Source organism: Pleuronectes platessa, chromosome 14, assembly GCF_947347685.1.
Source record: "Pleuronectes platessa chromosome 14, fPlePla1.1, whole genome shotgun sequence".
In the NCBI taxonomy this organism is placed as follows: Eukaryota; Metazoa; Chordata; class Actinopteri; order Pleuronectiformes; family Pleuronectidae; genus Pleuronectes; species Pleuronectes platessa.
The window spans coordinates 12,399,663-12,414,381 of record NC_070639.1 but is presented as its reverse complement, the minus strand read 5'-3'; the positions used below and the strand labels follow the sequence as shown (position 1 = coordinate 12,414,381).

The window sequence follows — 14,719 nt, the reverse complement described above, 5'->3', positions numbered from 1 at the left end:
TCCGGGTCGAGGCTTCGAAGACGTTCAGAGCCTCGCGAGCCGGCCGTACCATGTGACTGAGTCAGGAAATGGTTCGCGGGTTTGGCGTGCGAATCCAAATAGAAGGGGCAAAATAAACCGCTTGAAACCCAGCCCTGTGAAAAAAGTTAAAAATGAATAAAATGTCCATATTTTGCGTGTTAAATGTTGTCCCTAGTAACACAAGCACATTCACATCACAACCCTCTGCCCAATTTGTTTCCAATTTCCCTTTTGACCCCGCCATTGCATCATAAAGACAGACATCACATCAGAAACATCATTCATTCATTTATTCAATTAAAAGCCATGGTGTCATTTTAATCACTCTGCCTGTTTTACATGTATTGTCCACTCCATGGCGCAGTAGAGCAAATGAAGCACCATGAAGCTTCGGGCCATGAGTGAACCAATTGGATGGAAAGGGTCAATGAAAAAAACACGGGAGAAGCGCAAACAGCAAATCTAAATAATAATACATGCAGGATATCTGGAATCAGAAAAAGATTGGAAATAAAGTTTGAATTAAAGATGAACCTCCATATAAACACTGGAGCAAACTACATATAGCGCTATAACCAACTGCTATACTGATATACTTTTGATACTTGTGCTAACCAGTGAAGGTCGTGTGTACACAATTTTTTTTCCAGACTCATATGACCTTAAACACTGAATGTAATGGACAAACAGAGTAGAGTTTGAAGAGTCTCAGTCTAATACAAACACACAGAATTAATGGATTGTTCAATTGACAAAATATTTTCACAATAGCACAACCTTGTGGACCGTATTTGCATATTTTTTATATTTTTTTAAAATGACAACAAATTATGTTACATTTTGAAGAATACAACTTTGGTAGTTGCCCCAGGAACAATTGGTCAACAGTGACAGTGCCATTTAAAAGTGCATGTAAAATATCATGATAATGAAATAAAATAAAGGCTAAGAGCAAGATGATTCATAGATTCGCTACAGCAGACAGTACAAATACTTAGCTTTGGAAATGCTATAACTAGAGGAGCGGGGCTTGTAATTGTGTGTAAACAAACCAGTAAGACTGTGTCATTGAAAAAAATATAAAAATCATCTCAATTACAGTTTGACTTTCAAGTGTCCAACTACATCGTTGAATAGTAGATGGCCCAGGAGTTCTAGTTACAATAAAGTATGACCACATTTGGATGAGGCTTCCCTTCATCCTTGGGGATCGTTTTAATCTCAATCAAACAGAAGGCAATCTGGGCGAAGGGGTCTCAGGCACCGGGAAGACCACATTCTTCCTGAGCGTGGAGGCTTGCTGAGGCATTTGCTTTTTTTCTCCTTCGTGTTTGGTCTGGAGGCTCACATCATCATTCACTTTGGTCAGGATGGACAACAGGTCCAAGCCCCTGGAAAAGGAAAAGAGGAGGAGAGGGGAAATAACCCAAAGCACAACACAGTCACCGATGGACCAAAATGTTTTATTTGAAATAAAACTATTCTAAAAACTAGCTGTAGCTGAAGTAGATGTAGTGGAGTAAAAGGTCAAATATTTGACTCAGAAATAAATTAAATACTATAAAAAATGTAGACTGAGATGTACTTCCAAAAAGTATTTCTGTACATTGTAAGCCACTGAACAACAAAAATCCCATCATCCAACAATATCTGATATTTTGTTTTTCTCACCTTGGGACCAACTCGACGAGGTTTTTGCACAATGACTGAATAAACCAGGTGCCCCTCTTTGTATCTCTGAAAGAGGCAAAGGAAGGAACAGTGGCCATCGACATCAGGAAATCAGCCTCTGCTGGGATGGACTCTTTACGAGCATCACAAACAAGACTTGGTTCGTTGCCATCTGCCTCGATGTACACAGCATTCTGCTCCTTTTTGCCCTGGCAAGCCTGGATGAAGAACAGTTTGGGTTTTTCTGCTAAAGTCGGGCAGTTAAGTGCATTTAAAGGCTCCTTCAGATCCCTGATCTCAACAGTGTGACTGTCTACACCGTAAACTCTTCCCTCCAGGCCGTGGCTGAGAACACAGCACACCACGCAGTCCATTTGACGGTGGTCTCTCCTGCCGAGCTCTCCCAACACAGACAACATCTTCTCACTGGTGCAGTCTGGATGTACCTCAACGTCAAAGCCCAGCCACTTAAACACATCGCTCAGACACTCTGGAAGATATAGAGATAGATGAACACACACACATGCAAAAACATGCAGAAGCAGCATCACAGTGGCACAAAGAGTTAAATCAGTTCAATAAACATAAGCTCACGTTCATCAACCTTGGTGCCCTCACGATTCTTGAGGCTGGGCAGAGAGAAGAGGAAGTTGTTGATAATCACGCAGATACCTCTCTTTGCCTGAGTCATGGAATATGTTCCCAAAGCCTACAAACATAGATCCACAACCCAGATTAAACAATCAGATTATTACTGTCCATGTTTTTCGAAGAAGCTACATATGGAGTATAGTGTTTGTGCATTTTACACCAGAGGCTGAACCATGGTCCAAATCGAGGTTCATGATGTTTACATGTGATCTGTTCATTTCAGTTTCATATTGCAATTTAGGGAGCAGACTAAATATTTTTGTATGACATACGTATGTCCTGTCATCATCATTGGTTGGTAGGTTCGATTGGTTTTTAGACGGGCGTGTGTCTGACGTTGTTCTTTTGTAAGTGCAATATTTCAATCTTTTTGTTTGAAATGAGGAAATGAATGAACCTGTCCATATCTTTCTTTTGTTGTAATATCATTATTAGTACCAGCATCCCCTACTTTTTTTACCAAACATAATCAACATGAATCAAGTGATGTGATGACAGGGGTTTTAGAGCCCCTAAGGGTCCATGCCTGGGGCAGTTGACCATTTTACTATGGAAGTAATTCAGCCTTGAACACTTCCATGAACACATGAACTTAATAAATCACACACCCTACTCTTGGTAGATGTCTGATGATGTCCTTCAGGGAAGGTCCTGTTTCCTTGAGAATCCAAACCTAAAGTATCTCTGCACACTGTGAGACAGATGATCGAAGGGGAGAAGAACAGTGACGTCATTTTCCACAAAGATGATTTAACGGTCTGTCGTGTTCTTTTAATACAGATCACTGTGGAAAATACTTACAATAGCCGGCACTGCTGCTTGCTTCAGTGCTTAAACCTAAAGTCGTAAAAGAGGATTCTGAAAAGATAAATGCGTATGAAATGAAAAAGTTGAATTTGTTAAAGATCAAATCCGACTCAGAACTCACGCAGAACGGAGACTAAATAAGACTAAATAAATCTGTTTCATCGTCATTTAAGTGACTCTGTATTTTCTTACTAGAGTCAATGACCTGAGGGCTTGTAAGAAGAAGGTGAACTAATGATTTTGCATTATAATTTTACATAAATTGCTTGAAATGAAACAGCAGATGTTTACACATGTATCAAATTTACAGCAATATAATTAGACGTGTTCGGGAGTGGGAAAAAGTATAGAAGCTTGTGTGGACAAAATCAAAGTCCCCCCACTGCTAATATCTATTAGGGTTAAGACATAGCTTTAGGTTAAGGTTGTAATGGTTTTTAGGAATATTAATGTTATGTCAAATAATAGAAGCCACGTCATTTCCTGTGCTTTAATGTGCCTGACCTCATAAGCATCCCAGTTAATCACTGAAATATACTCTTTGAGAGTAAACCTGCTGTCTCTAACTTTTGCTTTTGTGTCGTCATTCCTCAGTTGTTGATGACATTTGGAGAGAGAGTTTTCTGTAGCTTACCCTGCTGTGCCTTGAACTGGGTTATATGTAACCTCAGCCTGGGACAGACGTGCTGAATGATTTTCTCCAGTTCTTCTAAGTTATCTTCAGCCAGGAGGTCCATCTGCTCCATCCTCAGGAAGACTTCCAGCAAAGACTGAGAAGTTGAGCAAATTTACAATTACACTTATCTTTATCATAAGATTGGGTGATACGAGCTTAACAGCAGAAGCATATTCAAAGTCATGCATCAGATATTGTTGAATTTTACTGATGATTTAAAAATGTTTTTTATTTCCGTCTATGTTTATTTCAGACTATGTTTTCCTCCCTGTCCATTTGTTTGTTGGTTGGTTTGTATGTTTGTTAGTTCTTAGGCAAAATTAGGCAAAAACTACTCAACAGATTCAGACCAGGGGGCAGGTAGAGGATTTTTTTCCTCTTTGTTTAACATTGAGAGATTATTTAATTTTTTTGACAGTTTCACTGATTTTCTAGAGATACAATCAATGCATAAAGTTGTAGAACTATTTATAGTTTGCATGTTTATAACCATGGCTGATTGTCTCTTGTCTCCTCAAACAAGGGATTAAAATGTTGATGATCTGAAGAAGCAACTCACAGTATTTTCCTCCAGTTTTCTTTTTGGGAGCTTGTCGTTCAACAAGAACTTCACACTATTCGAGTCCTCCTCAGTCAACTCCTCGGCCATCTTGTAGAGGAACTTCCTGGAATGAGAGAGAGTACAACTCAAGATGTTGTCTGACCTGTTGCTTGACTGGACTCGCTAGAGGGTCACCGTCGTAAGTTATTATTCTGAGACCATTCTAAGCAATGAGCAATTGCACTTTTCCATAGATGTCAATGATATAAATGATACATTTATGGACAAAACAAGACAGGAGTGACCCCGGACTCCAATAAATTGCTATGGGATATTTCTTGTATTGCTATTTTGTGACTTTTCAGAGACCACTGATATAAATCTTATTCAAACAACCGTTTTAAATGACATATCCCAAATTTGTATTTTCTCTATATAATGAAGTTCACCGTTTAAACCATTTCTAAACATCATGTCATCAATGTTCATCAAGTTCCTACCCCATCCATTAATAAGCCTAGCACTGTCTCTGATACTCATCCTGTGCTTTATATGTGTTATACTGTATGTAGAAGGTGTTTCCCTAATAAGCGTGAGTGTTTTCAAATACTTTCCTGTAACCATAATTATTGAATGATTAACTTAAAAGAAGCTAAATGTGAGCAGCCCACCTGTAAGGAGAGATGAGGCTAGTGGTTGTAGGTTCTCCATCGCTGAGATTGAATTTTTTGACTAGGTCGTTGCGTTGTATGGTGCGCAGAAGCTCAGTCAGCAGGTAGGGTCGCTCATGGGGGAGATGGTCTTGTTCCAACAGACGAGAGAAGAGGTCATTGGCTGACCTCACAGATTCCGTGTTTCGGTTCAAGATTTCGTTGCAAAGAAATGCTAGAGCATTTACATTGTCCGTACTCAGGGCCATCCCCACTTGAAACAGCAGCCCATGGAACTCCATTCCCTGCACTAAAAACAGGGTAAACACAGATGTCTGTTTATTTTCCTGGTATAACATGATGCCTGTCATTTCTTACTCTTTTATTTACAATAAAACCACAGTTTGGTGTGGTGACATTGATTACAGATAATAACAATAACATTTGATGGCATTCTGGAGGAGGTTGTGTGAATACATTATAGCTTTCATACCAGATTGAGATTAAGGCCGGGATGACTGCTGGTGGTCCCACAAATACGCTGGTGATCCCTTACATCTGCTAGTGGTCCTTACATCTACTGGTGGTCCCTAACATCCTCTGGTTGTCCCTAACATCTGCTTTGGATCAGTAACATCTGCTGGTGGTCCCTGCAGCCTGCTGGTGATCCCTAACTTCTGCTGCTGGTCCCTAACAACTGCTGGTTGTCCCTAACATCTGCTGGTGATCCCTAACATCTGCTGGTTGTCACTAACATCCTCTGGTTGTCCCAAACATCTGATGCGGACCAGAAACATCTGCTGGTGGTCCTCGACATTATCTATTGATCCCTGATATCCTCTGCTGATCCCTGACATCCTTTGGAGATCCCTAACATCTGCTGGTGGTCCCTAACACCTGCTGGTTGTTGGCAGCCTGTCATCAAACTTGTAAGGAAAACCTTCAATCTTATAACTTATGTTTACCACCCTTTCCAATGTTATATAACTTATTGTAGTTGTTAATCAACACCTAAGAAGAATATTATCTGATTATCACTCTCACTCCCACATAAATCAATATGACAGCGTTCCTCCACTTGCATACAAATGAGAAACACCCTGACTTTAACCGATATAGAAACACGAGACTTAACTCTGTGATCCAAAATACTGTAGTCCGGAAGTAGAAAAAGAGCTGGGTAGCAGGAGCTTACTATCACTGCTACACACTTCACAACCCTCTAAGTGTCAATAAAGTTTGATTAAATGAGACTTTCTTTATAATTTAACGATAGAAATACGATCTTAACACGAACATGTCGCTCAGTGTTACCCACCTGCCTGGAGGAGTTCTCAGTCCGATGAAGCGTTGTAGAGGTAGAATACTTCTTTATTACTTCCCAAACACGGGCGCAGCTCGTCAAACCAGAGGAGCAAGTACAAACCGAAAGTTAAAAAAAATTACCAGATTAACGAATATTATCGTTATTTTATGATGTTGTCACTTTGTATTTGTATTTTGTATTTATTATTAGTATTTTCTTAGATTTGAATCGTGTACGATCATTTTTATCATTTTAATACTCGGGTACGATATTTGAACATTTCCTGTCTTGCAGCCTGACAACCAATCACGGAGCCCGGATCATGTTTCAGCGGGGGGGGACACCTGTGTGATGCACATGCCCTTATTTGGACTTGACTCTGCAGTGCAGGATCCGGAGCAGGCCTTGACGTCAGAATCAGGAACATCAGGTGATACTTCCTGTCAAAAATCCAGTTTCAACTATGAGCTCAGTTTGAAACAATCAGCATTAACTTCCCAATCTAACAAGTTGATATTTGACTGGATTTGTATTTTCCCCAGTGACCCAGCAGGTAGATGCTGAATGTTGCATGTTTATAAAGTGCTTCTCTAGTCTTGATGACCACTCAAAGCGCGGTAGAGTACACAATCTTACAGTGCAGCACTTTCTCCGTCACACATCACTCACACACTGTCAGCAGTTCAGTCTCTTGCTCATAGAAAGGTCGGCACGCAGTATGGGGGAGACTAGGTTCAAACCACCAACCCACCAGTTAGAGGACGACCCACTTTACCTTCTGATTTCTAATTTACACAAATATTAAAATAGCCATAGATTAATTCAGCTGAATATAGAATGGCCACTGTGAGCCAGAATGTATTGAATACATATTAAGGGTCAAACAAGGGTCAAGATGTGAATTATTTAGTCTTAGTTCAAACTAATGTGGCTCTCATTTGGATTTGCACCCAATTGCACAAACCCATAAATATCAGTCCACTCAACATGCTTGATTTATTCATCAAGATCGATGCATTATTTTGTGATCTGGATCTGTGCCAAAATTACAGTTTTAATTAAATCACCAGCAGATGTCGGTAGATAATTTAATCCATAATTAAATAATATTATTTTATAAAATGTTTCTATTTGACTTAAATATTTGTTATTATATATAATTTCATAAAATAAAATAATGAGTGAAGGATAAAGCACCTACAATTATGATACATTCTTTTATTGCACATAAAATGCACATAAATTAACTAACACACATAGGTAATTTAATGACAGTTTTGACAATAATCCACTATTGTTCATACACTGTTGCATTGGGGTAAATGACAAGAACATATGGAAAAACAAAACTTTAAAATAAAACACAAAAAAATGAATGTTTGGTCACAGTGGTGTGCAATGTGTACTAAAACTGCAGGTAACCATTGCTAAAATGCATTTATTCATGGAGTATCACTATTAATACACAGAAACGAGAGGATTAGAACTAGATAAACACAAACTATAAAAAAGGACAACATTATAACAACTTAACTTACTGATTTCCTAATGCAGTATAATGTGATAATACTATTTTCATTATCATGGCAAGTAATTGTGCAGTAACATAATTAAAATATGATAGTGTGTCAACAAATCACAACTGTATACAATGTTAAGCTAAAAAATGCATGGGGGGGAGCATGTATGTATTAAAAAAATGTGTTAACTATCATTTAAAAAATTTAGATTTGTGTAATTTCATATTCCACTTTAGTCAAAGTTAACTACTGCTGCTTTTCCAGGTTAGTCAAGACTGGATTTAGCTACTGCCTAATTGCTACTGGACAAACTTCATCATCAATATATTTATTCATTAAAACTGATATATTTCAACATCAGGAAACAGCTGGGGAGGAATTAAACTTGCAAGCTTCAATTGGTTTGGTTTTTAATTGGATTTAGTTGTTTATGACAACCACTTAAAAAAAATATACATAAAATTATTTCAAAACTACCTTTCAACTGTAAACGTGTAGTGATTTCCCCTCAGGGATAGATGGTAATGGTGACATGTTTTGTTCAGAAGGAAACAAATATTGATCAAGATTGTAAATGTAAAAACCTGTCGAATTATTTGTGGTAATGTTTGTATGATTTGGGTTTGGTCTTCAGGGTCTTCATCTTTCCTCTGCGTCTCACTCTGAAGCTGAGCCACGACCGAGAGTTCACGCCGGAGCTGTTGAACCTGAAGGACTCTATGGAGGACACAAGCACGCACACAGAGAAGAAGATGAAGCACGAAACATGATTCATTGGAAAATTGTATTTTTCCAGTCAGCCACATCTGCGAAACCCTTTTTGATATAGGCTATACGTCATATATCCAGGCCAGATAACTTTCACTGCATCGTAGTCAAACTGTTCTGTCACCTTTCAGGCAACCCCACAGCTGTAGCACCATCATGAGTCATGACCCCAACTCTGAATCAAAGCTAACATGAAACCGACGTAACTCATATTCACAAAAGGCCATTAGGTTTAAGGTCAAAGCAGGTTTCCGTCCTGCTCAGGGCTCACTAGGCCGACAGAGTGCTGAGAGAGCGCACCGATACTTCAGGGATGAATTCTTCAGCTGATGAGATCCACCGTGTCACCGGAGGACTCATCATTGCAGGATGGAATTCCTAGATAATCCCCCCCCCCCCCCAGCCCTTTTGAGCATCAGACTACGAGAGCAGCTCCAGAACCACAGTTGGTAGAGACCTGAAGTATACATTTCACCACAAGGCAATTGGACCGCAAGGCAACCAAAGCCAGGTTTATGTCTACCCTCAGTGCGACTGCATATAAATACACGTTATCTAACTGGCTCCTAGGTATTCTCACCTTTTCTTCGTGTTTGCAGCAAATGGAGCAGAGTGAATGCAACATTTTAAATGTTATAGCATACATCATTTAAAAACGTATATTCATATTTAAGATCAAATTTATCCGTGTGAATAGGCCTACTATCATTGCAGTCATTTATATAATGTCTTTTACAGGTGTAAATCTGAAAGTTTGATTGTAGAATGTGTGATGTAAAGAATGTGCAGCAAATATAATATTACAAAAATTAATTTTAGATGCAAGATTTGAGAAACTCCAAGTAGGGGTTTGAGCAATCAGGATTCAGGGTCATTGGGATTGAAGAATATGGAAGTAATCAGCAAAGTATTTACTTTCTTCGCCATTTTGACTTATAGGTATTGAGAAAGATTAAAAAACTAAAGATTTAAACGACTTTACTTTATACATTTGGCAACTTACTGAACCAAACGAGCTCACTTATATTCTTGCTGCAAACATGAGAGACCAGGTCCAACTGTTGAGTCAAGATACAGAACCAGCACAGATTAAAACTGTTTAGACAGTTTAAAAAGTAAAACAATCTACATTGTGCTTTATTATATAATTTGATTATTGCAATCTATTTGTACCTGCAAAATCATCACATTTTATCTTTATGTCACAGCCCATCCTGTTGTTGGAAAATCCATTTATAGCACTGTACCATATTTCATAAGTTTGTTAAATGAAAAATGAAATAATACATCATAATACATGAATGATAAATACAACAACTAAACTGTAAAATAAATGTAGAGTGAAGTAAAAAGTACAAATATTTAGGTGTAGTATAAAGTGTGTGTGGTTCACTCACTGTCTGTGATGAGGGAGTGTACGGCGGTGACGTGTCTCCGGCCCAGGCCGTGGCTCTTGGACAGCACACAGTTCACGTACATGTCCCAGAAGACCCGGGCCAGGTCCCAGAAGAGATCCGTGTGTTTGCTGTTGTCTGACGCCCTGAGGATCACCATCAGGTCCCAGAAGGCGGGCACCGTGTCTGCGATCCTCGGGGAGCGCATCTCCAGCAGCAGCGCCGAGGAGGAGTCCCAGCACTGCGGGTTGGAGCGCGGGGTCGCCAGGGGGTCCACCTGACCCGGCTTCTGGCCCCGGAGCGGCACGGCACACATCAGTATAAACACCGCGGCCAACGGTGCGTTCAGGAGCACAGGGACCATCTGCACGGGACACAACGCAGGTCACATCTCTCTGGAAAGTTCACTTTAACATTGAGCAGCATGCAGACTATTGATCAGGTTGGATTCTTCACAAAACACATCAAATATCACATACATCACTTACAAGTAGATATGAAATATGAACCTAGATAAAAAGCAATTAGACTAGTTTTTATAATCAAATAATGCACTTACCACTAAAGCTGGGCGCACTGACCACACTCTAATGTTGATTGGAGTTTGGTAAATATCTGTTGGCTGTTAATTGACGTCAGTGCCTCCCTCCTTTGCGCAGAGTTAGTGTGACCGTGATGCTTCATGCTTTCACTCACTGGTTCGATCAGCTACTGCACTTATATTACGTCTCGGTTTTTGTTGTGTTTTGGTTGCATTTCATTTACAGGTAGAATGAATGACACGCTAGGTATGGTTAATATTCCATCTCATATATATTGCCGTATACTGAGCAAAATGTTCGACATCTGCTGGAGCTGGAGCAAATCTAACTGTTGAATGACACATTATTATTATTTGGGGAAAATATATTGTTCTTTTGTGAGTACTTTTCATTAGCAAAGGGAATTCTAGTTTCTAAGATCCTGCTCAACAATATAAATTGTGTTTAACTTCCATGTCTGGACGGATTTTGATGCCACAAAGAACAGCTATTGATTCAAAGGATTACATATTTTCATTATTATTTTGCTGGTTATTTTCTTCATTAATCTATTTGTTGTTCTTTACAATGTCAGAAAATAATGAAAATGTGAAATCACTTATCACCGTGGCCCAATTGGACATCTTCAGATTTCTTTTTATTACCAACCAACAGTCTGAATCCCAAATAAATTTAATTTATCAAGTAAAAAAGGGACAATCAGTAAGTCGTCACATGTTGGACACTTGGATGATTTATATGATTGATCAATAAAAAAAAATAAAGTTGTTATTTAATTTGCTGTTATCGATTAATCATCTAACCAGTTAATCCACTTTATTTAGCTAAATGCTTTCTAAAATTCAGATTTAAGTCTTCTGAAGTCTGTTGTTGGTCAAATTTAATTCTGCTCAGATTAAAAACAAATGTCATTTTTATGACCGTATCCTCCACCAAAATCGATTTTTCTTTTTAAGTAATATTACAAAGTCTTTATTCAGAGGTTTAATGTAATGTGGTATGTTGAGCTTAATGTAAATCTATGACTTACATTTTCAGTTAAGGATGAAGAGCAAGCACGAAACATAAGCAGACTGACCCCAGACACTTGCACAGGTCTCCTGTCTGTAAAAACAATCTCAGTGATGAATACTGTTCCAGAGAACAGTGCACGAGTTACATTTCTATGCTTTTACTGAAATGTCACATGCATTCTTGATCTCAACTATAATTACTTTAACAGTGGGAGGCAGACGCTAGATGTAAAGGGTGGTTTTGTGACGCAGTCATTCACACTTTCCGCTGCAAGGCCTAAATTATAACTTTTAAAGAAATACCATTTTCATATTGAGACACAAAATTGAATGCTAGGATGTCCCTGGGAAAGAAGTGCGGCATTAAGGTACAAATTATTATCATTAAATGAGAAAAATTCGAAATTATAAATGGTCAGCGGATGTTATGAATGAAAAAACATTTCAAAGATGGCTGATCTTTTCTCTACACTCTAATCAACCCATGATTATATCAGTGATTTACCAACAAGTGGTATTTGTTCTTGGGGGGGGGGGGGGGCAATACTATTACAGCTTTCAGGGGGTATGTGGATTGAGGAGTTGCTCAATTAATAGGAAAAAATGTAATGCACAGTTTGATAAAAAAACAACTATATAATAATAATTTGGAATAGTTTGCTTAATATAAAAATGACTCAATATCCGTTATCCAAACGTACAGGAATACAGTTGAAATAAAATAACCAATATGAACTTTCAATAGGCTGCTTAAGTTTATAGCTAAATTGTTGAAATAATAATCCGACAGAAAACATACAGCAATATTTGTGTCAATAGTGCTTAATTAAACCTGATGAGACCAGTATTCACTTTCCTTGTATCACTGGTTGGTTCTCCTCCACTTGTTGATATACCTGCCATTTTATCTGCAAATGATCAGTTGATGTATTCTTTACTCCAGCTATGACCATGCCTCTGTGGATAAAAGGCTTAAAGGTAAAGGCCCTTACTGAAACAAGAACAATGCAGTAAAATATCCTGTGGTCAAATAATGTAATCTACTTATATGTTTAAGATGTACATTAAGCTTATTTTATTTTGGTAATTGTTGGTGAATATAACTCAAATACACATATTAATACATCAAATATTCACTTAATAGTTTTTTAATTAGTCTTGCTTATAAGTCCTTTTGGTTTTGGAAGCAAAGAAAGGAAGTAGAGCAAAGTCTCTATTGATTAAATCCCTGGATATATAAAGTTATATTTCTATGTGTTATACCCTCCTAACAAAATCATACACATAACGTGTTTATATCTCAGAGTTTTATTTATTAAACATCTTATCTTTTTTAAATTAGAAAGCAATTTTAAATTAGTTTTATGTAAAACTGAAATAAATTACTATTTTAAAATTTTATTTTGAAAACTATTCCACAAATTGACCCGTTTAATTGATTGCTACAATCATTGTTTAGCCTGCAGGCACCGTATTGTTTAAGTTATCATACATTAACTGAGCTTCTGAAGTTATCTGTAAATCTAAGAGAAAAGGAGTTCATAAATACAGTAATAAACTTAATGTTTACCTTTGCAAAGATCATTAATTGTACAAACTCTGCTGCATGTTTCTGTGGCAGTGGGACTCCAGGAGATTAAATCAGGTCAGTGGCAATTTGACAAAGAAAGAAAGCGAAGCACAGATAAAATTTGTCAGTCGTTTATTCATCGGTCCAACTGTACATGATGCAGTGAGAGAGGGACACCAGACGATGAGTAACATGGAGGATTACAACGATGCCAGTGCTATGGCAGCACCTGGAACACACCAACTATCAGCCGGACGGGAAATAATAGCCCTGCACAAGGAAACTGTTCAGGCCTCGATATGTACAGGCACCATACAGTGTGTTGTGTGTGTGTGCGTGTACACGTGTGTGATTAAAAACATCAGACTGAATGAAAAACACACAAAAAAGATTTTTCAGTCCCACAAATGCAAAAGGGTGCTCTCATGTTTATCATTTGAAATATTAATCCAGTGTTGTTGTTTTTTTAATGTTATTTCTCCATTCGTAATTTGAGTACGTTGAAGCGAAATGAAACAAGCTGTGTAGGAGTGGCCAGATACAAAAGATAGTAGCTGATTAGCAGACGTTTTCTTGTAATTCCATGTCTACATCGATATCGTTATTACCCATACTTTTTGTGCAATATCTCTCTTTGCATAGTAAATAAAAGTTAAATGTTTTCTGTTGTTGACATGCACCTACCTTTTTGTAGCATATTTTTGTTGCAGATTTTTGGGGACTCCCATATAGAATTATAAGCCCACTATAGTGATTGCATGCAGCGTTACCAGTAGAGCGGATCTTGATCTTCTATGAAGAGGTAATGAGAGCGAAAGGCTAAGCCAGTATAGTGGGTGTTGATGAGGACTGTTAAGTAAGACCTGGCTGGACCGGTGAGTGCCTGCGTGGAAAGGCGTCCTGCCCTCAGCAGTAGGAGAGGCACCGCTGGCTGCAGACAGAGAGGGGAAAGTGCTCTGTGTGCAACAACATCCATATGTTCAGGTGATTGGATCTTTGGCTTTTGAGTCACTGTTGAAGATACTCGAGGGGGGGGAGGGGGGGGGGATCTCGTGATTGCGATCTCAGTCCAAATCCCTCTAGAACTGACATGCTTCTCCTTGACACCAAAGCCGCTTGGTCCACTGATGTGTGATCTGACCTTTGACCTCAGCCCCGACAATCCCAGCCGGCTGTGCAGCGTGCGGCGAAAACTTTAAGCCCAAAATCATAAGTGCAGTTTTCTTCTTTTTCCTTTTTTCCCGTAACATTGCCAAAAAACACCCGCTATACAACATGCTGAGAATAAAAACAGAAGCAATTGATGTCCTTTAAAAATATGCTGATAATTCCAAACCTGAACTCCTTATTTATGTACAATTTTGTGTGTGTGTGTGTGTGTAATTGTGTATGTGCATTCACCATGTGGTCTGCACCGCCCTTATAGGTCCTCACATGCAGCTTCCTTTGTTCATCTACAACACCTAAAAGTAGACTATAGGAGCTTCCATCAGCTTTCCACTGAGTTTTGTTTTTTAACGAGGCTATCTCCTCTGTTGGAATTTTTCCTCTTTGTATGTTTTTTTTTTTTTTTTTTTTTGTTGCAGTAT

General features: G+C 38.5%; 2 protein-coding genes and 1 long non-coding RNA gene across 3 annotated transcripts; 1 reads left to right on the top strand and 2 right to left on the bottom strand.

The window, feature by feature from the left end:
• Window positions 1-296: 296 nt before the first annotated feature.
• On the bottom strand, window positions 297-6,606 carry casp10 (caspase 10, apoptosis-related cysteine peptidase). Its single transcript, XM_053440749.1, has 9 exons — window positions 6,336-6,606; window positions 5,039-5,327; window positions 4,386-4,491; window positions 3,785-3,920; window positions 3,145-3,201; window positions 2,952-3,034; window positions 2,287-2,401; window positions 1,693-2,182; window positions 297-1,412 (listed from the first exon to the last, which is right to left on the bottom strand). The coding sequence occupies exons 2-9, from the start codon at window positions 5,317-5,319 to the stop codon at window positions 1,247-1,249; spliced, it is 1,434 nt and encodes a 477-aa protein (XP_053296724.1). The 5' UTR covers window positions 5,320-5,327; window positions 6,336-6,606; the 3' UTR covers window positions 297-1,246.
• LOC128456538 (uncharacterized) lies at window positions 6,186-9,989 on the top strand. Its single transcript, XR_008341859.1, has 3 exons — window positions 6,186-6,375; window positions 6,618-6,753; window positions 8,478-9,989. It is a non-coding gene; the product is annotated as an uncharacterized LOC128456538 (long non-coding RNA).
• Window positions 9,990-10,000: 11 nt separating this feature from the next.
• Window positions 10,001-10,369, bottom strand: LOC128456254 (protein FAM237A-like). The gene has a single exon (XM_053440348.1). It carries the CDS (start codon window positions 10,367-10,369, stop codon window positions 10,001-10,003), a length of 369 nt encoding a protein of 122 aa, XP_053296323.1.
• Window positions 10,370-14,719: the final 4,350 nt, after the last annotated feature.